Source organism: Pleurodeles waltl, chromosome 11 (assembly GCF_031143425.1).
Source record: "Pleurodeles waltl isolate 20211129_DDA chromosome 11, aPleWal1.hap1.20221129, whole genome shotgun sequence".
NCBI classification, from domain to species: Eukaryota; Metazoa; Chordata; class Amphibia; order Caudata; family Salamandridae; genus Pleurodeles; species Pleurodeles waltl.
Genome location: NC_090450.1, coordinates 419,505,779 through 419,532,035, shown reverse-complemented (window position 1 = coordinate 419,532,035; position 26,257 = coordinate 419,505,779). Strand labels below are relative to the sequence as shown.

At 42.5% G+C, this 26,257-nt stretch overlaps 1 protein-coding gene across 1 annotated transcript in view; it reads left to right on the top strand.

The window, feature by feature from the left end:
- SAG (S-antigen visual arrestin) overlaps positions 1-26,257 on the top strand; it is a 116,582-nt gene that overhangs the window by 48,432 nt on the left and 41,893 nt on the right. Inside the window, exons 4-10 of the mRNA XM_069213765.1 lie at positions 6,361-6,405; positions 14,447-14,640; positions 16,964-17,023; positions 17,374-17,441; positions 17,841-17,976; positions 21,091-21,175; positions 21,685-21,757. Coding sequence (XP_069069866.1) covers positions 6,361-6,405; positions 14,447-14,640; positions 16,964-17,023; positions 17,374-17,441; positions 17,841-17,976; positions 21,091-21,175; positions 21,685-21,757 — 661 coding nt within the window. The remainder of the gene's footprint in view (positions 1-6,360; positions 6,406-14,446; positions 14,641-16,963; positions 17,024-17,373; positions 17,442-17,840; positions 17,977-21,090; positions 21,176-21,684; positions 21,758-26,257) is intronic.

Genomic DNA, 26,257 nt, shown 5'->3' with positions numbered 1-26,257 from the left:
TGTGGTATTACTTATAAGTTCACAACTCCCTATCATCTACATACTAATGGTCTGGTGGAAAGATTTAATAAGACCCTGAAGGGCATGATCATGGGTTTGTCTTCTCCCATGCCGGCTGTTTGTCTACAGAGAGGTGCCACAGAAAGGGATTGGATTTAGCCCCTATGAGATACTGTTTGGGCACCCTGTAAGAGGTCCATTATGCAGGGTGAGAGAGTCTTGGGAGAAGCCTCTCAAAGAATCCAAGGAGAATGTGCTGGATTATGTGCTGGGCCCGTGGTCACACATGGCTGAGTACATAAAGAAGGCAAGCAGCATCCTGGAAACCAGCCAAGAGCTCATGAAGCTCTGGCATGACCAGAAGGCTACCATGCCTTAATATCACCCAGGTCAGCTGGTGTGGGTTTTGGAGCCTTTGGCTCCTAGGGCACTTCAGGCCAAATGGACTGGGCCCTTTCCAATTTAGGAGAAAAGGGATGAGGTCACCTACCTGGTGGACCTTGGCACCCCCAGGAATCCTCATAGGATCCTGCATGTCAACAGATTGAAACACCATTAAGACTGCGCAGACATGACCATGCTGATGGTCACAGATGAAGAGAAGGAGAGTGAGCCTCTGCTAGACCTCCTGTCCTCAAATGAGCAAGACGGGAGAGTGGAGGGAGTGGTCCTCTCTCCCAAGTTGACAGAGCAGCAACAAATAGACTGCAGAAAAGTTTTGGAGCAGTTTGCTAGTCTGTTTTCCTTGACACCCTGGACTCACTAATTGGTGTGTCCATGACATTGACACTGGTGACAGCTTACCTGTCGAAAACAAGCTGTCCAGTGTGTCTGACCAGGTCAAGGCCAACATCACAGCTGAAATGGCTAAGATGTTGGAGCTCAAGGTAATTAAGCCCTCTGACAGTCCTTGATTCAGTCCAGTGGTACTGGTACCCAAACCTAATCCCCAGGGTGGGAAGAAAGAATTGAGATTATGTGTGGACTACAGAGGTCTAAATGCAGTCACTAGGATTGATGCTCACCCCATTCTTAGAGCTGAGGAGCTCATAGATAGGTTGGGGGCTGCTAAATTCCTGAGCACATTTGATCTGACCCCAGGATACTGTCAGATTGCCATAAGTCCGGGAGCTAAGGAGAGGTCAGCATTTTCCACAACAGAGGGGCACTTTCAGTTCAAGGTGATGCCTTTTGGCCTGAAAGATGCTCCTGCCACCTTCCAGCGGTTGGTGAATAGAGTCCTGTCTGGGTTGGAATCTTTCAGTGCAGCTTATCTGGATGAGATAGCTGTATTCAGTTCCACCTGGGAGTATCACCTGGTCCACCTGAAGGAAGTGCTTCAGGTCCTGCTTCAAGCAGGCCTGAATATCAAGGCAAGCAAGTGCCAGATAGGGCAAAGCTCAGTTTTGTACCTGGGCCACCTTGTTGGTGGAGGCCATGTACAACCTCTCCATCCCAAGATCCAGACTATCCTGGATTGGGAGGCTCCTAAAACCCAGACTCGGGTCAGGGCCTTTCTTGGACTGACTGGGTACTACAGGAGGTGTTTTCAGAATTATGGGACCATAGTGGCCCCGCTGAATGAGCTTACCTCAAGGAAACAGCCCAAGAAAGTAATTTGGACCCCAGAGTGTCAAAAAGCCTTTTGACACTCTGAAGCAGGCCATGTGTTCAGCACCAGTGTTTCTGGCCCCTGATTATAGCAAGGAGTTCATAGTGCAAACAGATGCTTCTGAGGAAGGGATTGGGGCAGTGTTAGCACAAGTTAAATGAAGAGGGCCAAGATCAACAAGTTGCCTTTATCAGCAGGCAACTACTCCCCAGAGAGAAAAGATGGAGTGCCATTGAGAGGGAGGCCTTTGCTGTGGTCTGGTCCCTGAAGAAGATGAGGCCATACCTGTTTGGCACTTACTTACGTGTACAAACTGACCACAGACCTCTCAAATGGTTGATGCAAATTAGGGGGAGAACCCAAAACTGTTAAGGTGGTCCATTTCCATACAGGGGATGGACTTCACAGTGGAGCACAGACCTGGGACTGCCCATGCCAATGCAGATGGCCTTTCCAGGTTTTTCCACTTAGCTGATGAGGTCTACTAGGGTGTAGGTTAGCATAGAAATAGGACAAATAAAATGCGGTGTAAACGCCATTATGACAGATATGCTCCGTTTTCACAAATGTACACTCATAAAATGTTAATATTCACATTCTTTCTGAATAAATAAAACATTTTATAATTGTAATATAATAAGAACTTAGCTCGTAAGTAATCTAATGTCCACCACAATTTACTAACAAAGATAATACACTCGAATTTATAAGCATCCACACTCCAAAACAGATAACCAGTCACTTCATAATACTGTTTGTGGTACTCCATCCATAAGCTATACCAATATATTTCCCATATCGCAGGTGCTAACTTCTAAGCACGTCTTCACCCTCAAACTAATGCAGTAAATTCCCATATTAAAGCCCAAATGGGCAAGACAGGGTGATATGCTTTATATGTGATAAGTAATGTTCAAGATAAACTTCATAAAATTCTCCCATATATACACCACGCAATTAAATAAAGGGCAACATTTCATAAGGAGTCTACCATGTGGAAGACTAAATTGGAGAGTATTGCATCCCTAACTAATGCCCAAGTGGGCATACACTTCTTAATCATAGTTCGCAGTCCAGTGAGTCCCAAAGAGCATGCCTTAATTACATAAACAAATTAACCCATCAAGGAAATGTGCTTAAAGTCCTTATCTGTGAATCATCACACCCGTGCTGATGAAAACGAGGAAACGCAAAGTGAAGAAAAGGATGGGGAATCCACATCCTAACTTCCATCAGGACCGCTTTCTTTCTTCCTGTAAAAAGAATATATACAAAACATACAATGTTAATCTATCCTATTAAAAACACTAAAAGGTACATAATATTGCATCAAAAAAACAAAAGAATTACCAAAATAATACTCCTAATGAGCATGATCTAGGTCTCTCCCAGAAAAGAGTGGTGGGTAATGATCAAGCGGAGGGGACAACATCATCCATCATATAGGTGAATACTCAACTCCTCGTCAGTATTCAGCCCCCTAGGAATTTTGGTCTCCTGGTCCAATATGTATTTTGATTCCTTTTTCCTTAACTTTAATGTTCCATACCCCTCTCTATGGTTAGATGGTACATTTTCTATAGAGAAATAAGTAAGGAGAGAACTGTCTGAGTTTTGCTTCTCATGGAAGTGTCTGGCTACTGGGTAGTGGGGATCTTTAGAAGTGATCGCACGCATGTGCTCAAGAACTATTTTCTTTACCATGTTTCTGGTACTCCCCAGGTACCAACAATTGCAAGGACATTCCAAAACATAGATGGTAAATGGAGTACTACATATGAGGAATTGCTTTATTAGTCTCACTTCACCCGATTTGCATGTGGGGAATTACTTTCGCATGTAGCTATTATGGCAAGCCTCACAGTGGCCACATGGTAAAAATCCCTGCAAATTGTGGTCTCTGATTTGTGATATGGTGGTAATATCATTACGCCTTAGAGTATCACGTAGGCTGAGTCCCCTTCTGTATGTAATCTTAGGTCTCCTATGTATTGAAGACCCGATGATAGGATCGCTGGTCAGAATGTCTCAGTTTTTGGTAAGGATCTTTTTGATATCACTTGCATCTTCATTGTATGTCAAGATTATCCTAGTCTCATTATCATTAACCCTGCTACTCTGTTGTTTATTGTCAACCACCAGTTTAACCTTGCCAATGGCCTTCTTGATGACCCACTTGGGCTACCCCCTTTCCCTAAATCTGGTGGCCGTGATTTTCTGTTCAGCATAAAAAGATTCCTCAGTGCTGCAATTACGTTTAGCCCTCAGCAGCTCATCATAAGAAATACTCCATTTTAGATTCTCCAGGTGGCTACTGAGAGTATGAAGTAGACTATTGCCTGTTGTAACTTTACAGAAAAGTTCAGTTTCGGTGTTATTATTATGTATTGAAATGTTTACATCAAGGAACTCAGCTACAGATCTACTCATATTATAGGTTACGACAATATTTTGGTTGTTGATGTTAAGTTTCTCAATGAATCCCATGGCTTCCGTCTCCATGCCCTTCCAGATAATAAATAGGTAATCGATAAAACAAAGCCATAGTACCTGGTCAAATCAGGGTATGTCTTGTTAGCCTTCAATTCCTCCTCCTCCCACCAACCCAAGTATAGATTGGCAAAACTAGGGGCAAAATACGTACCCATAGCTGTCCAGAGTACTTGATTGTACAGTACCCCATCAAATAGGAAAATGTTGTTTTTTAGGCAGTACCTTATAGTCTCTACAATCATGTCAGTATGTGTCAAGTACTTGAGAAGCCTGGCTTTTAGAAAATGTTTGCAGGCAGCAATCCCCTTCTCATGTTTAATGATTGTGTATAAGAAATTGACATCCAAAGTTATAAGTAGGAAGTCATCCTCCCATACAATTCATTCTAGTTTCCCTAAAAAATCTTTCGTACCACATACATGAGAGAGCAGACTGGTAACATATTCCCTAAGAAAATAATTAACGTATTTGGACACATTTTCTAATGCACTATCTCTTGAGGAAACAATTGGTCTGCCTGGGGGATCCTCCTTGTTTTTATGTACTATAGGTAAAAGGTATAGCACAGGTAATTTGGGATAATCTTTTTTAAGAAAACAATATTCCTCCCAAGTTAATAAGCCTTTATCCTTCCAATAAGTTAAATACTGCCAAATCCCAGTCACACTACTGGTATAAGTTTCCCTGGTGACAATGGTATAAAATCGCATGGCTTCATTTACATACATGTCCCTGCTCAGTAAAACAATATCACCACCTTTATCAGCAGGACAGATAATGACACTATCATCTTCAGCCAAAGATTTAATGGTCTATCGCTGTGCTATAATGAGGTTATGATTTCGCCCCGGTTTTAAACCATGACTTGTGTCAAACTCACAATAGGTTCTGAGCTGTTACCTCATGGAAAGTATGAATATTGTCATGATTCATAGTTGGAAGAAAGGTCGAAACTGGTTTAAAAGTAGATGAGGCAGCTCGATCATTATTAATACCCTGATCATCTAGGGTTTCATAAGCATCCTCAAAATCATTCTCATTGTCCTCATTAGTCTCTAGTTCATGTAGGGTTAGAAGGGTGTTGACATACCATATATTCAAATTATTTTCTATCACATTATTACCAGTAGGATTCACCACACTTGTCCCCTCACCCTTTAGTGTATGCAATTTTTTCAACTTCAATTTTCTCACAAACTTAAAAAGATCTATCTGGATCTCTGGATAATTTAAGCATTCCGTGGGGCAAAAGGATAACCCTAAACATAAAGTGTACAGTTTGATAGATTGATGATAGTTCTATTCACCATTTCTTTATCCATCATATTTCTGTGTTGGAGCTCCTTGTTATTATTCCCATGCGCCCATTGTTTTATGCCTGCTTGCTTTCTTTGTCTGAGTCTTTTTCGTCTCTTGAAACTCATATACACATGTATATTTACATACATAGTTTTACTCGACTTAACTCCACGTGTGTCTTGGTGAAATATATATCTTCAAGGTACTTGGATGTGCAGTTAGGAATGGTAAATCTATGCTTACCTATATATTCTTAATTCACAACATTTTGTAGTAGCTAAATAGGTCACAGTAGGTTTGTCTCCAGATGTGGTTTCCCCTCGATATTCTGAGAAACAGCCCCAGAACTGTGGTGGTAATAAAGAAACGGTTCTCACTAACAGGAATATCACTGGTGACTGCAGCCTCCAGAGTATAATTGAAAAGAAACTGCGAAAAGTGTTAACATCCGATTGGGCAATAACCTCAAGATCAACATCTTCAAACATCAACTTCCCTGTACTGATGACAACTTAGAGAAGGACGCTAATGGTAGCCAAAGGCTACAAAATCAATTGGAGGAAAATGTTCTCTGACATAGGGCTGAACGCCCTATCACAGTATTCCGAGGTATGAATATCTGTCATAAATGAACCTTAAATAAAATGAACAAGTTTCTAGCAAAATGTTTTGTAGTGTACCTTTTAATAATGCCAAGCTCCACTGGACTCTCTCCTAATCCCTCATCAGACCTCCGTGCTCAGGTACACAAGGGATGTAAGTGCAGTATAAGATATAAATATACAGGAACGCATAATAATTCCTACCTTCTGCTTCAATGCATGTGCTATTGTCCGAATAAACATTCTCCTCTAATTATTCTTTATTGCCATCAATTTCAAATCATGCTCAGTATTCTTCAGCTCCTAATTTCTCACTTGATGTGCCTTTCTTATATCTCTCCTTGTCTTCTGTAGATGGGATTGTGTTTGTGGAGCCGGACCTGCTAAGGGGTAAGAAAGGTAAGTTGCCATCGAGGACCATAACATAGGGTCACCCGCACTGGCATCAAGCAACCAGCCTCACTACTGATGCAATGACTTCATGCTATGAACATCTCTAACCCGGCAAGAGCATATACTACTGTCAGTAGCGCTTGGCCCACTTGAAACAAACACTGCTGTCAACAACTCAAACCCACTTATAGCACGTACTGTGGTCAGTAACCAAGGCTCACATTTAATGCACACTACTGTTGGCTGTCCCTTGTCCACTTTCTACAAACACTGCTGTCAGCAACCTCAGCCCACTCCTAACACACACTGTTGTCAACTGTCCCTAGCCCACTTCTAACAAACACTGCTGTCAGCAACCTCAGCCCACTCCTAACACACACTGCTGTCAGCAACCTCAGCCCACTCCTAACACACACTACTGTCGGCTGTCCCTTGCCCACTTCTTATAAACACTGCTGTCAGCAACCTCAGCCCACTCCTAACACACACTGCTGTCAACTGACCCTAGCCCACTTCTAACAAACACTGCTGTCAGCAACCTCAGCCCATTTATAACACACACTTTTGTCAGCAACCAGTTTCCTGTTAAGAGCACATTCTGCTCTCAAACGTTGTTGTGCCATCTAATCAGTCGAAAGAAAATGAATAGAATCTTAAAGAGATAAACATGAACATATTAGAAAATTAAAGAACCAGTTATTCCAACCACTATGCTGAAATGGCTTGGCTAAAGAAAGTAGTATTGAGAGCCTCGCGAATTAACTACTATTTTGAATGTCGAAGAGCATCAAATTCAAAGTACAGCTCTTCTGAAAGCCTGATTGGATATTTAACACAACAACGCTTGGGGATATCAAGGCAAGGTAAGTCCCAAGGCCCAGTAGCCACGGATACACTAGACACCGGAATCTTCTGTGGCAGACATAATGCTATGGTATAAACAAATAATTTGATGCTGGTGCATCAAAAAGTGTTTACTTTGTGCCAGTGCTGGCAGGCGGTGACCACCGGCACCCCTTTTTGGGGACCAGGACTTATTTTTCATCATAAGACAGTGACCCGTAGCAAGACACAAAAAGGCCTAAAAAGAGAAAACAGGTAGAAAAATAGTTAATAAAACAATGGTGAGGGAAAAGAAGCAGGGATGAAAATGAACCTGCAAGTGTCCAGTAAAGAGATCAGAAGTGTGAGGTGGTGAAAGAAAAAGACATGAGGTGGAGTCAAGATTAGGTATTCAGCACACAATCAATCAGGAGCACAAACAATGGCTCCTCAGTAAGACATTGTGCCCTTGTATATATTTATTTAATTATTTAACAGTTATACATGGGCAGCATTTCTTAAGTCAAGTGTATACAGTGACGGGAATTTGTGTCAAATGAGCTGCTGAATGAAAAATAATCTTTAGTGGAGCAATTAAGAGAGCAATTCCGCTACTCACTCTAAATAACAAGAAATACAAAGAAAATCACTTATAAACAGAAATAGATTCATACTTTTGGCCAAAAAATGCTAAAAGGAACAGATCTTTACTAAGAATGAAATTTTATTGCGTAGAGCGCTGGATCCCAAGTGGTAGAGTGAGAGATATGCCAAGTGACTAAAACATTGAGAGCCAAGATTAAGTCTAAGGGGAGGAAAGTGAAGACGAGAACAGCAGAAACTCTATTTATTTGGGTTTCACTTCATAGACTGATGGGTCATTCTGTTGTTAGTTGCACAGTCAGGCCTGCAGGCAGTGTATATTTGCCAGCCAGCACACTTTAAAACAAAGTTATGTGTCACCCGTGTCCTTTTGGATGGAGAAGCCCTCAATTGGGTTGTATCAATCTGCACATAGTTTCAATCCACAGTATCGACTACCAACCTATCAGAAAAGTAACCACACACTGAGAAGTACGAATTTACTATTCTAACGCCAATTCTACTCACCTTGACAATATGCACACTAGATATAAAAAGCTTGATATTTTGGTAACATACCATGCTCATCAAAACATCTCCCTGCAGCTCCATATTTACATCAAACTAGGAAGAGGACTAGAGTAAATCTAGTGGCTCCTTCGTGGACAAACTGAGTGCATCTTTACAGAAAAGAAGGAAACTGCTTACAACTCTACCATGATACTGATGTGGCTATATATAATAGAAGTCACTGACCCATGAGCTGCCACATCAAAAACAACACCTTAACACAATTCAGATTTTATATTAAATGTTTCTATATTGTAAGCAAAAAGTTGCCTACATATTCCTGTGCAATGTTCAAGGAACACACAGGAGGCACCACACTGAATGAAATCACAGATAGTGTTGCACAATACATCTGCTGCTGGAATCACGGATGCCGTGACACTTGCTGTGTAAAAAATGCATATGTGTATGTAAAATGTATGCCGGGCTGTACCTTGGTTTTACATGTGCTTAACTCACACTTGTATCTTAAGCTCAATTCAGTTCAGATTACTTTATTCGGTTGTGAGACACCCATAAAAGCGTATATAAAATAGATACAACAAGTGGAAATAATTGGTAAACATACTAAAAATAATAAAAATACAAATCGAAAATATTGCAAAACACAGGCTAAAAAACACAAAACCCCCATAAAAAATAATTTGGTTAAAGGGGCATTGTACCCTGTGAACATACAGCTGCGCGAAGGAATGAGCTTACACATAGACCCGTCTCCTCATCCAGCAACTGTTGGAGGAAACAGTAAGTTGGAAAACAGCACCTAAAATTTTTACATTTTAAAAGATGGACTAAAAGACTAAAAATAATGTCATGTACAGTTTGTAAAAATTACACAAAAAAAAAAAAATGCAACATAGATTGGAAGTGCAATTACAGGGACAAATCTTGCTTCGATGTTCTGCTGGAACCCAAGAAGAAATAGCTGAAGGCACTCCCATCTCCCACTGAACTCCCACATATCGTTATTTGAGAACCCCTGTGTGCTATGGCACAGATACAATGCTACTTTAGGCTTCCTGGTTTCATCCCTTAGGCTATCCTCTTGGAACTGGGTTAGTAATATTGATTGCACATATTTCTAATCTAAGGCAGCACATTTAGTGGTATCAATAAAGGCATAGCCAGTGCCAATACCGTCCAATGATTTTTTCACATGCGCTAACCACAGAATTGATAAACCCTTTTCGCAAGCTAGGCAAGCTGTAGTGATATGTATTGTTAGGGCAGCAGATAAAATGTGGGGACGGTATTAGGGCACCCAAAATTTTTGTGCAAAAATAATTCTCTTCCCTTTGCAGGGCAATCAGGAATACACCAAATGCTTGCCCAATATACAGCAATCGGAACACTTTGAGCAGTATATATTTGTAACATGGGTCCCAACGCCCCTTTGCCTTTTTGATGTGGAATATTAAACAAAGATCCTATTGATCTAGCTAACCTTGCCCTTTATTGGGAGATGTGAGTGGCCCAGGAGCCTTTTGAGCAAAAGGTTAGACCCAGATAAGAAAAAGTGCTCACGCTTGTTAGCAAATTTGAGCACACTCTAATATTAGAAATTTGAGAATGCTTGGGTCAACAAGTCATAATAAAAGATTTTTCAAAATTTGTCTGTAAATCTAAGTTGTCCATGAAGTGGTCAAATTAATGAAATAACTGATGTGGGGCATTCGGTGCACAAGACATTAGAACGGCGTTGTTCGCGTAAAGTAGTACTGGAAGAGTGATGTCCTTAATCTTAGGAGTGTCTGGCGAGCTTGTGATTAAATGTGAACTAAGGCTATTAATATATGGAATAAAAAGCAATGGGGCAAGTACGCAGCCTTGGCGGACTCCGCGCCCAATGCTAAACTCATCCAACACCACAATTTTTGCCCCAACTGACCCCGGCTTTTGTATTGGTGTGCAGAGAGACCAATATATTTACAAGGGCCATATCTAACCCCAGTTCTATTAGGGCATGCCACAGTTTAGCCATATTAACGCAGTTGAAAGCCATGGACAATTCCATGAACGCTAGGTAAAGTTCCGCCTGTTTAGCCATGGTGTATTTTCCAATTATTAAGTTTAAATTCAAGCACTGTTCTGTCATACCTATGCCTGCACAAAAAACGTACTGACGGGCATGCAGAATGTTGTTATCAATAGCCCACTCTCATATACTATTCTAAAGAACCGTCCCAAAAATCTTTGCAGAGATGTCAGTCTACACGATAGGGTGATAACAATGGGGCTTTGCATGGCCCCCCTTCTTAAAGATTGGGCCAATAACTGAATATGGCCAAGAACTGGGAACGGTAGTGTGAATCCCACTGTTAAAGACATTAGTCAGCACAGAGACACACAAATCTACATTACATTTGAATAGATCTATTGGCACACCATCAGGGCTATAGGCTTTAACCCCCGGGCTCAGCTGGATAGCCAGGGTAAACTCCTGCAGAGAGACTGTATCAGGCATGGGCCAAGCCTCAGATCCAGATAACAACGGGTCATAATGGCAATTTGGGGCAAGATAAATTTGCGTGAAGTGTGCCACCCATGCCTCACTATATATGTGGCAACTTGTATAGGTTATTTTTTGATCGAAAGAGTGCAAATTAGATACAGCTCCCCATAAGGTTTTACTATCTCTAGAACAGGCAGTATTCATAAGATCTTCCCAGTGTTGGGTGAAAATTTCATTCTGCCAAGACTTTACGTAGGAAGCAATTTAAAGAAGAGCATTCATGGTCAAACCAGTGGGGAATCAGAGGCATTGTTCTATTGGGCTTAAAAAGGGACTGCCTAATCTTAATGCATAAAGCCACAAGGTAACTGCCTATGTTGCTTGGGTCAGAAGCCTCTGCAAAATGCCCCAAGATTAGCTCAAGATTTCCTGATATTACTTTCTCCAGAAAAAGAGGAGGGTCTAGCAATTTGCAGCACAGTCTAAGGATATTAGTAGACGTTTTCAGGTTGGTGAGGGTAGGTACACTTTTAAGGACAGTGATACCCAAAGTTGGTGTTGATAACTGTGCTACTGTGCACTATGGGGACACCACTGCAGGAAACAGAAATGAAATCAATCACCGAGTGACAGTTCCAACACCGAAAAGTCAGACGGTCCAGGTCTCCATCATAATATACAAATCAGCAAAACAATAAATCCTGCCAGCTTCTTTCCACTCAAGTCCTTACCCCCCCCAATATGAGCCCTACGATGTTTTGTGCTTGTCAATTTGGCATTGAAGTCTCCACCCAGACATATATGCAGTTACTGGCCCTTATTGGTTGGTAGGTCTACAAGAGAGGAGCTGTATTCCAAAAGCCCTGGAAATCTTTGGTTAGGGGTGTTGTAAAAATCATTATTAAAAAAATGTATAAGATAAAGAGATAAAACACCCTTGAATAAAACCGCTTGGTAGTCATTCCCTGGCACATTTAAAGCTTCAGCAGAGGCGCCAAGCAGCAAATTAATCCATACACATGGGCCCCCTGATGCTCGCCCTGCGTGGGACGAAATGGCCGGTAGGCTGAAACATAGAAAACCTTTTACAGCTACGGGGCTCAGATCACATGTCTCTTGCAATATCAATATGTCAAAAGAGCTAATGAGGGCAAAGCAGTCAGGTGATGCTAACTTGTTGCGGAGGCCAGCTATGTTCCAACTCAAGATTAGGAAGGGTCGCTGGTGAGCTGGCGTGGTTCGTTAATGCCGGGGGTCTGGAGAATTCGCATTTGTCTGTAAGGAGAATTCTCTCTGGGTCTTCCGAAACAACTATGCTAGGCTGTTCAGAGGAGGGCAGTTCCTGAGCTGGTGGACTAACAGAGCGAAGTGTTTGATTACACCCCGGGCGAGTTAGAAATCTTCCCCTGGCATAGTCCTGGGTTCATCAGGTCAGTCAATTCCGTTGCAATCTGATAAAGGGTCAGACCTGTTAGCACAGATCAAACCCTGAAAAGAATGGGGCTGATATGTAGAGAAAATGGGTGGAACGGGTTGCTTAAATGGGGTTGGGGGCTTATAAAAGTAACCTAAAGGAAGTGTGATGATATCATGACTTCTGAAATAACTTGTTGTACTGGAGCTCAATAGGCACCTCACAATACTAGGATGCCTAAAATTAACAATAACACAATCCCCCGGAATAACCTTTGTAGCGGGTCCTAACCAGCAAACCCTCCGGACCATCATGATCTCGTGCCCAACTGCGATGTTAAAGTTTTTATTTGCCCCCAGCCAGTGCACGATCTTGTCTCGTGCCTGTTCCCATGTCTCCTTTTGTTCACTGTTCAAAGGGGGCATGCCAGCCATTACCAGGACATACGGGCAGGATTCCGTGGTAAGTTTAAAACCATGGTACTAGGCACGCTGACTTTAGCTCGATCCTTTCCCTGAGTAGCGGACGCATCATCTTGCTCGGCTATTGCAGAATGCAGGCGATTGTGTGCTGGGCTGGTATCCAGATCCCCTTTACCTCTAGACTCTGTTAAGATGTCCACAGCCTTCCCTCCAGATTCGGGCTGTGACTTGTTCTGAGTTAAAAATGTGAGCAAGTTAGCTAAATGGTCTTCAATAACTGCCAAACGCTATTTTATGGGACCCAGATATTTATTCAGAGCCTCTGCCTTCAGGTTCCATATAAACTCTACTTGAGAATCCCCTAAGAGGGACATGTGGCTTCCCCTCCCAGAAGCCACATGGTTAGTTTGAGCTTCCTTTCGCATGGTGCTTTTGCCGATCCTTTTACGTTTGAACGCAGGTTCCAAGGGTGAGTTAGGGCAGGTGGTACTAGTGCAAGCGGTCTGCCTACAAAGATTTGAGCCCCTAGTTATATCACTATGAGTGGGTAGTGGGCTTTATGCATTGACCAGTAACTTCCTCGACATGGCGAGATGTCTCTGGGGCTAGCCTAGGTGGCTCAGTAATACTCTGAGCAATGCAATCAGTTATAGTGTCCACAATGCTCCCATGCCCCAAATAAAGCCTACGGTCTCTTAGTGAGATTTTATTACTTACAACCCCACTTGCCCCTTCAAGCATAGTGTCAATGCTGGTTGCTCTGTGGGTTTGCGTGGGGTGACCATTCACCTTGCGTTTGCCCATTATTCATAAGCTGCCAAGTCTAAAGATATCACCTGCGTTGACTAGTAAGGGTTTCTACCCCTGTTGTTAGAGGGGCAGCCCAGCCCCAGATGGGCCTGGGTGCGCCCTGTGCAGAGGGGCTTTCTCTGCCTAATGTATGGCTAATAGTTCTCAGGTGGTGCCCAGGAGGGGGTTGTGGGACTCCTAATCCCCAGCAATCAAGATTTCCAAGCTCCGTTCTTGTATGCAGCCAGATGAGCAAATTCTACAAATGGCGCTCGCCCCCTCACAGAAATACAGCAGAGTGACCTGTGAAAACCCCCCAACAGGTCAAAAGCACCTTGCAAACAAACTGCCCGTCCCTTGACCTTGTATCTTTAGTTACGATTTCTGAGTTCCATTATAAAAGAATAACATTTACTTAAAAAAAAACAATTACATAAGAGTATAATAATGAGTGGTATCAAAGGCAGTAGAGAGATCAAAAGTATCAACCAGGCTAGGTGACCATGATATGCTGACTTCAATAGGTTTCCCTGAATATGATCAGGTTTAATCTTATGCCTAAACTAAAATCCTAACAGATTGGAGAAGAGAAATGTAAAATTACCTAGTTCTGACTGGAGCTGTGACTGAGCCACCATCTGAAGATGGTTGCTCGGTGCTGGTAGACCTAACAATAAAGTGAGAGTTATCACCCCCCCATGGGTTCAGATCAGCCTTTTTTTAGATGTCAATGATTGCTTTTACAGGGCTTGGGGCACATTGTCACAAATCACAGGGGCAAAGAGAGTAAGAAATAATGTAACTGATTTTTAAAGGGGCCAATGTATTCAACGCCTATTTACAAAGCAGGAAAAAACAGGAAAATGAGGTCACAGTAGTCAGTAACAAAGTGAAACTATCCCCTGCTTCAGAGATTTGGCATCTGATGAAGGTACTTTGCCTACTTTTTTTATTGTAACAGTATTGCGCCTCATGTGTAATTTGATCTCTTCTCAGTTTACGTGACGTTGACCTGTGCCTTCCGCTACGGTCAGGAGGACATTGATGTGCTGGGTCTCACCTTCCGGAAGGATATCTACTTCTCCAGGATACAAGTGTACCCACCTGTGGAGGACACCAAACCAACAACCAAAGTGCAGGAGCGCTTGATGAAGAAACTGGGCAACAACGCTTACCCTTTTCTTTTAACGGTAAAGGAAACATGGCCCTATGACCACACTGTTGTCTGCACATCTCCTCTCTCTATTGTCAGTCTATTTTATCTCATAGACTTGCTTTTTGCTGTTTCTTCCATTTCTCTTTTCTTTTGATATTGTCTCTCTGTCTCCTATTCACTGCCATTGTAATCCCTTTACTTTGCATTGGCTGCCTTTGTTTTCACTTCTTCCTCTGCCTCTTGACTTCCTGTGAATAAATGGCACGTAAAACAGGGACAATGGAGGAAGCTCCCCAGGCACCAAAGGAGGAGCCATGGGCTGGATCAGTCTTCTACCCTGTTCTGGATTTCTGTCTTGGGTGCAATATCTAGTATTGTCACACAATCCAATCCTCCCGCCTTAAGTGAATTCAGTCACTAAAGATGCCTTTAATCATCTTCACTTGTTTCAGGGCTCCCTCGCTTTCCTTTAATTTCCCCACAGGATTGTACTAACCCGGGCAGTGGTGATAGCTCGCATTGACTATTGTAACAGCACCCTTTCTGGTCTCCTCAAGAGTTCAAAACCAAACAGCTGGGCTCATTTGTGGGCTGGGTTGCACTAATCACCTCACTCTAGCCCTCCGATAGCTATATTGGCATCTCATCAAAGGAAGATAACCCTTCTAAACATTGTGTATTGTACACAGGTTTATTGTACACAAGTGTATTTATGGTTATTCATCTTCTGCTAACCTGCTGCCTAATCAGTGATCTAAATTTAAAAGATATGGAGGAAGGTCTCATCATGTTTATGGCCCTTCTCTATTGAACTCTCCCACCCATTCAATGAAGATGGAAAAACAATTTCTTTACTTCAGACAAGTACTAAAGACCCCCATCTTCCACTCATCATACAGCTTTGGTTGTGCAGACCTAAGCTTACCTCCTGTTTGACTTCATATATTGCTCTTCATCCCCCCTTTAGACAGGCGCCTAAGACTGGTTGAAATTATAGAGCTTTAAATCAAGTTTTTTCCGCCATTGCGGACTTATTTCTTATACAGTATTTCACCTTGTTTAATGATTGTTGCTCTCCATGTTCTTCTTTATGACCCCTTGTTCCACCTTCCATCTCTCAGCTCTCTGAGATGACTACATGATTTGCAATGCTTTACAAATACCCTAACATAAAATAAAACAAAATAAAATAAGATACAATAAAATAAAATAAAATAAAGAGATGCTGTGTAGCCCTTGGAGCCAATAAGCGGAGGGGACGTTTCATCTATAAAATTATTTTTCTACCCCACATGCATTTAGGTTGCCTGAAAATTCATCCATGCTTTAACAAGCGTCATTGCTCAAAATTATATTGTCCAATGTGCTTCAAGACTTCCTGGAATGGAAGAATTATGGGACATCCAATGTAGGTGGAGGCAGGTGTATATGAGAAGGCAGTATTCCCAAGAATCCATTTCAGAGTGGGTGATGTGGAATCCTGGAACTATCCGCCCACCCCATTGATAAAGCAAGGTATAATTAAGATAAAAACCGATAGAATCATTCGAAAAAAGCACAGTAGAAAGTATACTAATTGATGAAGGGTCACAAAGGAAAATACCACTATACCTTGTCAATATGATACGACCCTCTGCCAGAAGCAACACAAAAAGATCCCCATTTGAAAAGAGCAAAATAGATAATTCTGTAGACGCTGGTGTTATACAGATGGTTGATTCTTTACGTACAAAAGAACCCACAAGGTCGTGTCTCCTCACTCATTCAACAACAAAGGACTTAAAACATAGCAAATTTTTTGATTTTCAAAGAGCATCTCACTACAATGTCCTTGTCACATCTTTGTACCTAAAAACTGTAAATTGGAACAGGAAATTTGACATCCTCTCCTGGTTGTTTTGCTTTGCCTAAGCTGGTAGGGCCACTAACAGGAAGAAGAAGACTCATGATGATGCATCAGAAAATGCTCCAGGAGACAATGCGGCCCACAAACGGTATTGTCTCCTGGAGCATGAGCAATAATTTGGTAGAATCTGATGACCTTGGTGCTGTTCGTGAAGAAGATGTGCACAGCAACACCACTGCTCTACTAAATGAAGGTCTGGGATTTCAAAGCGGTAGACAGGGTTTTCTGGGGATCTACAACAATATGGTCCAAAGCATTGTGCCCTGAGAGGAGTACAACGTTTTGTTTAATATGTGAATTAAGCCTAATCAACCACAAAGCCACTACTTGCACAGTTCTGTGGAGTGATTACTAACAGGTAAACAACGAGATGTAGTGCCATATTGCTAAGGAGTATCTATTGTCCCTTTCTCCATCTTTTATTGTCTGATAATTTCCCCTTATTTTACAGTTTCCTGATTATCTGCCCTGCTCAGTGTCTCTGCAGCCAGCACTTCATGACAAGGCCAAGGTGAGGATTTCAAATGCCAGCACGTTTTTCTTTGATATCTCACTTCAGTAGAGATCCCCCATTTTAACTGGACAGTGTGAAAAGTGTGTTGGTTTTTTCATGGAGGGAGTGCTGATGCTCGCAGTGTGTGAGTCTCTGTCCTCTGATAGCAAGGTCGTTGAAGCATTGCAAGGAAGGTGGACATTCTGACACATTTTGTTTGGATTCCTGCACTGGTTGTAAACAGTGCCTGTGCTGACTGCAGGAGTAGCAGGGATGCCATGAATACAAATTGCATGTGTTCCTTCTGCACTAACATACACTTTTATTTTACTGTGTTTCCCTCCTTTCAATGCTTGCTTCTGATCCAGTCTTGCGGTGTTGACTTTGAGATAAAATGTTTCTCCACCAGCAACTTGGATGAAAAAATCTCTAAAAGGTAAAATCTGAAAAAATGGTCCTCGATGTTCAGACCTGTTTCTCAATCCTCCATGACCAGCCTCAGAGTAGGAGGTATATGACTGCTGGCTTTGCTGAGGTTTGGCCGAGTGTGAGATTACCAATGTCTGCTGAAATTTAAGATCACTGACCTTTGCGTGTGAGTTCATCAACAACTGGCTGAATGGGAGGTCACGGAGACCTATCTTAATATGAATTTTCCAACTTCTGTTTAAAGTCACAGATCCATCAGTGTGAGGTCAGCAACCCTTGGTTGAGCGTGAGATCAGTCAACATAGTCTGACTAGAACCCTTTCCTGACCATTGTGGCTACTGAGCTAGTGGCACCTTTTTTTTTTGTATCTGATGATAACAATGATTTATATGGCTCTGTTTCCAGGAATTCTGTGCGGCTCTTGATCCGTAAAGTGCAGTATGCACCAGACAAACCTGGCCCCAGTCCAAGAGCTGAGAGTTCCTGGCAGTTTTTCATGTCCGAGAAACCACTGCACCTGACTGCGGTTCTCTCCAAAGAGGTGAGGAGATTGAACCTACTGAGAACTAGCAGAAACTGTCTTTGCTGGTGTGTTACTTCCATATTGAATTCACTACCCACCAGTCCCAGTAGTTATCCTACAAGTCACTGGAAACCTGGGGGTGTTTCCACTTTGCGTGAGAATGTTTTGTGGGCAAAAATAACTAATGTGATAGAAAAAGCATAAGATTGGTGGGTACAATAAGGAATATAAATGTGTGGTGGGAATAGTATGGATACTAAAAGGTTAGTTGATACTGAAAGAAAGGTGGAAGAAAAGTTGACACAGAGAAGAAGGAAAAATTAAATGAAATCACAAATACAATGTTCATACTGTAAAGGATGGTGAAGAACTGCTAGGCACCAGTGTAGGTCTGGAATATTGTGGAAGGAATATCGAGTGAAGACCCTATATTGTGACCAGAATATTGTGGGGCATAAATTTGACAGAGAATTGTTATAGATTTTCATACCTATCTCCACATCTACTTACCTTGATAGTATAGATCTTCAAGTTACATAGATATTGAGTTAAGAACAGTGGGACAGATGTGCGAAAAAGTGGTGCAGAGCAGCGCAGCAAGTCACCTTGCTGCACTGCCCTGAGTCACTTGGAAAGGGCAGGAATGTGCCGTATTTAAGGAATACAACGCGTTTCTGTGCTTTCCCCCTGCGCTGGTGCACAATGGGCTGCCTAGCACCAACGCAGGTACCCTTGCACCATGGTGCAAGAGTGTATGCATTCCATGCAAGGTTGTTTTGGTTCATAAAGAAACACCTTCCTGCACAAAAACAATACTGGGAGTTTGTTTCCTCTTTCTATGTGTGCTGCAAAATGCAGTACACATAGAAAGAGAAAAAACAAGGAGAAATAAAAGATATTTCTCCTTGGTGTGCCTCCCCTAGGGAGGTGTATGATTTTGATGCATTCTTAGGTTTACCGGGTTGGTCAATTTGGGGATGCATCAAAATCCACGTGTTTTGCTTGGGAATACCCACCACAATGCCTATTGAATGTCTCCCTTGTGCACAGTAAGGCAACGCAGCGATGTGTGCTAATTTACTTCATATCTATGAGGCAATTCAAAACCACGCAAACTGGCTTTGCGTGGCCTCATAGATATGGTTGCAAGGATTGCCCTGCCGTTGCATCAGAAAAAGTGATTCAACAGCAGCGCAAGGGGCTCATAAATATGCCCCAATAATTCTATACCCACCTCTGTGCAATTATGGCCTCAACATTTTTGTTTTCAATATTTTGGTCTGACGCCAGGGTAGCTCAGGTGGCGGGAGCACTCAGCAATACACTGAACGCGGCGTCTAGAGACACATCATAAATCCATGTGAGCTGCCATTCCTACTGTTCGGCTCGGGTGAGGCCTCTGATGAGTTCCTGTCTCTAGACTTCGTACAGTTACTACAATTGGCCAGAAGGGAATGTAAATATTCATAGTTTGCATTGAGGTTGACTGGCATGGCATAGAACGTGCGTGAATGGCATGCCAAGTAAGATTAGTGCATTATTGGTTGGAATAGTTAAAAAAATGTCGAACTGAGTAACGCAGTTAAGAAACTGATTTACTTTTGCATGAAGAACGGTAGAGCATTAGTTGTCATTATAAAGCATCTGTAGGTTTATGAGAGGGCGGGAAAGAGTGCCAACATAAACAAGAGTGAGGATTAGGTACCATGGTTGCAGCTGTGTGGAATTGATTAACATGCTAACAAACGCGGGTATTTGAGGGCACTCAAAGGAATACAGGTAAGAAACGTGACGGATTTGGTCGGCATGACAAAGAGGGTGGTGAACTGCTTCACGTGGTAAGGAAGATAGAAAATTGTTTTATGTTGTGAGAACTATGGATAATTGTTTGGCACATTAAGGAATTCAGAGAAATGGTTTGTGGACCGGAGAACGATTAGTTGTCAAGCATTGGAATATAGAAGGTTAGTTTACATGATTGGGAAGAGGTAGTTGGCAAGATAAAGGATGGGCTGGTATGGTTAGGGAATGTGGAAAGATATTTGGCATGAAATGGTATGCTGCAGATTGTTTGAATCAGTAAGGAATAAATAGAATGGGCGACACATTAAGGCATTAATCAAATGGAAAGCAAGGTGAAAGATAAGATGGCCTAATTAAGAGCTGAAGCTGAAGGACGAGTCGTGGCAAAATAGCTTGGAAGGCAAAAGACTGCATGGTATGGTTAGGAAGGCAGACTATTGATTGGTACCATCGCAAGGGAGAAGAGTGTTGGCATGTTACGAAGGAAAAAGATTAGTTGGTATTGTTAGGAAACCAGAGCTTAATTGGCATTATTAGAAGGCAGAAGGTCAGATGGAAAAGCACTGAAGACATAAGATTGGGCGTTATAGTAAAGAAGACAGATAACTGGTTGGCATGGTTAGTAATGCAGGTGATTGGTTGCTACAGTGAAGAAGGTGGTGGATTGGCTGTCATGTTGAAGAAGAGAAAGGATGGATTAGAAGCCTTAGAATGTTTTTCTCAATTTTTGAATTGCTATGAATTTTAAGTAGAGAATTGACTTGTATGTTTTGGAATCTGAATAATTTGTTGGCAAATTTAAAGTGATGGGGGATTGGCCTCACACTGAGAAAGGTGTAATGCTTTGAAAAACAGGTGTTTGGTTTGCAAGGTTAAAAAGTATGAGGTATTGTTAGGGCAAGAAAGATATGTGATTGGTTAGGAAGCCACGAGGTTGGTTAGCATTGCAGCAATGATAGGTGACTGGCTGAAGGAGAAGTAATTGGCATGGTTAGGAAGGTGGCATACTGGTAGGCATGGAAGGTGAACTGTCGGTTGGCATGGCTAGTTGGAGGGAGGGCTGGTTGACATGGTTAGGACAGTGGAGAACTGGTTGGCCTTGTTAGCAAAACAGAGGATTTGTTTGAATTGTTTGAACTCCGGTTATTTAGTGGGCATATTTAAGAAGGCAGAGGACTGGTCAGCATGCCAAGGAAGGTGTTTTATCATATGGCACATCAAGGAAGGCAGACAAATGATTGCCAAAATGGAGGCGGAATAGGTTTGACAAATGTTAATGGACATTGGTATGATTATTTCACATCTCGTGGACACTTTCTCCACATGTAGGTATTTTATCATGGAGAACCAATCCCAGTCTCATTGACCATCACTAACAACACTGAGAAAAATGTAAAGAAGATTTCCGTCTCAGGTATGTACGGGTAAAGTGTTATGGTGCTTCTGACTGGCCTCTAATCTCTTCCCAAGTCCAGCCACTGGCACTGTTAACTGGACACCAGAGAGCAGACTGAATCTTTGCCTTGATGTTTTTGGCTTGTCACCAAAATCATGCCTCTGTTGCATTTATCCAAGTGCTAAGCTGCATTAAGTTCCACCTAATTTTATATATATGTCCCTGTAGTGTACTATCTCTTTTTTTGATTGGTTGATACTAACCAGTAGTTGTCGTGTCCTTGTTTTAGCAACTACACAGTAATGAAGAAACTTTTTTTCTAAATCAGTAGATTATTAAGTTCAATATGCTTGGATCTGACGAAGTGTCTGGTACCTTGAAAAGGTGGCACTGAGCTACGTTAGAATCTCTTCGAAGCATGGTCTTGCCATACAAGTAATTTTTTCTGTGAATGCCCCTCACAGCAGTGGAAGGTGCTTGGATATGCTACGTGTGCTCACATGATTGTCATTGTCCATCTCTTTCAGTGGAGCAAGTGGCCAATGTTGTGCTATATTCAAGCGATTATTACACCAAGACGGTCGCCCTGGAGGAGTCAGAGTAAGTACCCAAGTGTTTTGTTTTGAAATATTTGTGCTAGGGCAGTCAGAGTGACTTTGTTAACTAACATACGCAGTGATCACGTTCAGCCACAACCTCAGTCTGTCACTCTCATCACAGTCCTAATCTTTAACTCACAGTTACAGCCTGCTTTCACTCACAGACACAGCATTGGGCTATTGTTAGCAGACACAGCTATGGACTGGCACTCGCAAACATTACGAGTCACTCGTAGACTCAACCTCAAACTGTTACTCACACAAATATCCTTAGTATGGCATTCAAATGAGCATCCTATGTCTGTTTCTCACATTACTGCCTCAATCAGTCACATGCATAGCCTTGGATGCCATTCATGAGCACTATGCCAATACTCCTTGGACTGTCATTAACATTTGAAACATTTTACCAATCTTTAGTATTTTTTCCAAGCAAATGAAACCCAGACGTGTAAACAGATTACTACATCATGGGCTTACAAATTATATAGGCTGTTCACTCAAAGTGGCATCAGTCAAAGATCTAGCACCCCTTGTATTGCACTTAGTTACCTATACTAGTAGCAAACTGGGTATGATGCCCAGTGTAGACAGACAAAAGGGCCTAATGAAAGCACTTTATGGGCACCAAATCGTTGTAATGAGAAAGAGGTACATGAATAAACAAGACTCAGAGCCCCCCAACAGCCAGTGAAATGTTTAGGGTCTCCTATGTAGTAATTCACACTACTATCAGGCAAACAACATCTAAATGAATAGAACTAAGGGCCAGATGTACGAAGCATTTTTCAAGACGCAAACGGACCTAATCGCATAATCGCAAGTATGTGACTTGAAAAATGCTTTTTGGGATGTAAAAATCCCAAACTGCAATTCGGTAACTTGTTTGGGTTTAGCGATTCGGTATTAGGAAAGGGCGTGTCAAGGGCGTCCCTTCCTTATACCGAGTCCAAATGGTATGTATGATTGTTTTGTGACCACGAATGCGGTCGCAAAGCAACCATAGTTAGCACCAGTTTCAAACTGGTGCTAACACATTCACAAACGGGAAGGGGTCCCCATGAGACCCCTTCCCCTTTGTGAATGGCCCACTGACCCGTCTAGCGCCAAAGTTTTGCAGTTAACGTAATTTTTTGCTTACGGGAAACTACCTTGCATCAATAAGATGCAAGGTAGGCGTTCCTGTGCAAAAAATTACGGTATGGCCTTAGCGCCATATTTATCCCCCATGCTAAAATGATGCACAGGGGTAAGGGGGCCTTAAATTATGGTGCTAAGCTTCCTCAGAGCCATTATTTAACACCTGGGTCAGGGCAGGCATTAGGGGACCTGTGGGCTATTTCCATGGTCAGAGACCATGGAATGGGCCCACAGGTGCCCTTCCCTAGCCCCAGGGACACCCCCACCCACACCAGAGGGATGCCAGTGGACGGGGGACCCAATCCCAGGTAAGTAAGGTAAGTACAGGTAAGTATTTTGTTTTTGTAATTACCATGGGGGCCCTAAATTGAGCCCCCCTACGTGGCACTGGGCCCAATGGCCATGCCCAGGGGACATGTCTCCCCTGGGCATGGCCATTGGAGTGGTGGGCATGACTCCTGTGTTTACTGAGACAGGAGTCATGTCCATGGGGGTTTTACATAAAAAAATGACGCTAGTCTGGTTAGAGGCATTTTTTTGCCTCTGCCCATACTAGTGTCATCCTTTGACGCACAACCTCCTGTTCCTCCTACACCTCCCCCACCCGGCTAGCATCCATTTTTATGACGCTAGCCAGAACTTACCGCCGGCTACCGTCATTCCATAAATATGATGCCAAGCCGGCAACTTGGAATGGCGCTCTCCAGCGGTATACTTTTTCACGCAAAACTGCATTAGTGCAGTTTTGCGTGAAAAAGTATAAATATGCCCCATAGTGCACTCTCCCCTTGTCCTCTCTCCCACCTCCTGTGCCCCAGCTCCGCCCCTCCCTTGTACTGCTGGCTGAGCCAGCAGATGAAAAATAAAACGATGGTGGAACTGTCGTTTCATTTTTCATCTCTGGGCTCTTGACCAGGGGGGTGACACCATAGTGAAGGAGCCGCCCCTGCTGGAAAGTCAGTATAAAAGATCGATCTGATACAAGCAGCATGCCAAAATTGATGAGGCAGCATCTATGGCATGAGAATCAGGGAATGGGTGACTATGAAGCTGCAATCCTTTGAAAGGCTCTCTTTAAAAGACACAGAAGATGACCATCCGTGCTGTCGACATGGCATCCTAAAGGCTGAAGTTACCTCTTTAGAAGGGAAAAAAGTGTGGGCCATATTTATCAAACTTTCATGCTGTGTTGCGTGAAATAGGGAGGGCAGGAATGCACCATATCTATCAAGATATGGCCCATTCCTGTCCTCTGCCTGACCTGGTGTACAATTAACAGCCTAGCACCAACGCAGACACCCTTGCGTCATAGTGCAAGGCTGCCTGCTTTGTAGGTAGGACTGTTTTTGTGCAGTGTGTAATTCCTCTTTTCAAAACACTACCATCGCAACATACTTAACGAGCAGGCCCTAATTTGTAAAAAAAAAAAAAAAAGCTAATAATAAAATAAACCAAAATTAAATGCAGGAAACGAAAGATTTAATTAGGTCCTGCTGTATAGGATTAAACCCCCAGGCCTGTCTCTTCCAACACCCTACACTTCCTGTGTCTTTGTTTCACCTCACATGTTCGTTTTCAGCCATCTTTCTTCATTTGTCTCTGTTTTTCTATCTGTTTTTTCCTAGTTTCTCTTTTTCTTCTTGTTTGCACTTTCAGTTGAAAACGTGATGCTTAAAAAAAGCCCCAGGCCCAAAAAATGAGCCGAGGTGCTCTCCACCTCCAAAACCCACAAACATTAAGCATTGATGAACAGCAGCATGGATTTCACCACTAAAACCTACTCAGCACCCACATTAAGCAGCCATTTTATAGAACAGCTATAACTACTTATTTCCTAAAATAGATACTGGAGAAGATGTATAACATATTTATAAAGTATATGTTTACCCTCTAGAGTATCTTGGTGCTAAATAACAGCAGTTTATTATTACACAACTCAATGGTATTCCTTTTATCGATCTCAGAAGGATGAAAGGGTGGCTGGACTCACCAAGATTAAAATCTGGGCTCAGGAGGTCAAACACCTACACCTGGAATGACTGCACTAGTCCTTTGACCCATCAGAGCCAAACAGGAACACACATCCTCATTCGTGAATTTCGAGCAGCCATGAGGACCCAGAACTGTTCTTCTTGGTTTAAAATATAGCAGCTGCTCATTGCAGATGGTTTCTCTGGTTCTATGCATGACTATGATTACAATCAACAACAATCAGCCACCATCTTCTCTACAACTCACATGACAAAGTCATAGGTGTATGGTATCAGAACCAGAGCACAGCTGGTTCTACTGCGTCAGGCCTTATTTCAAGTGTGCTCCGAAAATATACACTCTGCTAACACACAATGACATTTGCCATCCCTCACGGATGTATTATTTTCTGTTTGATTCAATGTGTACACAAAGCAGCAACACTGGCTCCTAAAGAATCCATATCGTTATTCCATGCATCACTTTGTTCTTCATTGTGTTTCTGTTCAGACTCTCGTAGGTTGTGACGTAATAAAGATGTCTGCCACCATTTACTCAGCTCTGAATTCCCTCTAAACCGCCCTCCTCTCTGCCATCCAGCTTGAAGCCCCAATCCCCATCTTTGCATAGACATCATGTGGTACCTTTTTAACAGGATGAGCCAGCCGTAGCTCTCCCTATGGCTCCTCCCTTCTGAGGCTCTCTCCCTTCTCTCTTTCTACCACACCTCACTTCTTTCATTCTGTCGGCCCTCTCCTATCTACACCTCATCTCCCCACCAAATGCTGTCCACTCTCTTCTATCCCTGCTAGGTCAGTGGCCTCCCACCGTTTAGCCCTCCTCGCAGTTCTTTCTGTGGCTGCCCTTTGGCACTCCTGCTTCACTATCAGCAGGTCTCGGCTGTGTCATGAGCACCTCCTCGCTCATCTGGGGGTTGCTTGTCAGAATATCGTACACAGGAATATGGTCTGGCATAAACATTACCCTGAATCTCCTTCACAAAAATGTTGTCCTACTGGGTGTTGATCTTCTATTGTTAGCTCCACTATGGTTATACTTTTTTAATCAATATTTAGGACACAATAATTATGTTGGATGATATTGTGACAATGACATTCTGGCACCCACCATGTCAGGAACAGGCTTCAGCATGCAATATGTATTCTGAAATCCACTCTCTAAAACCAAGACATAGGATTCCAGGTCTGTGCAGATGACGCAGCACTACTATTTAAAATCATAGAGAAGTACACAGCATGTTATTAATTGAATGAAGTCAGAGCTGAACATTTAAGTACAATAAAGAAAGAAAACCTTAGCACATGGAGTATTCAAATATCAAACTTAAGACGGTTATAGTCGTCCACAAAACTGTCCACAACCCTCCTGA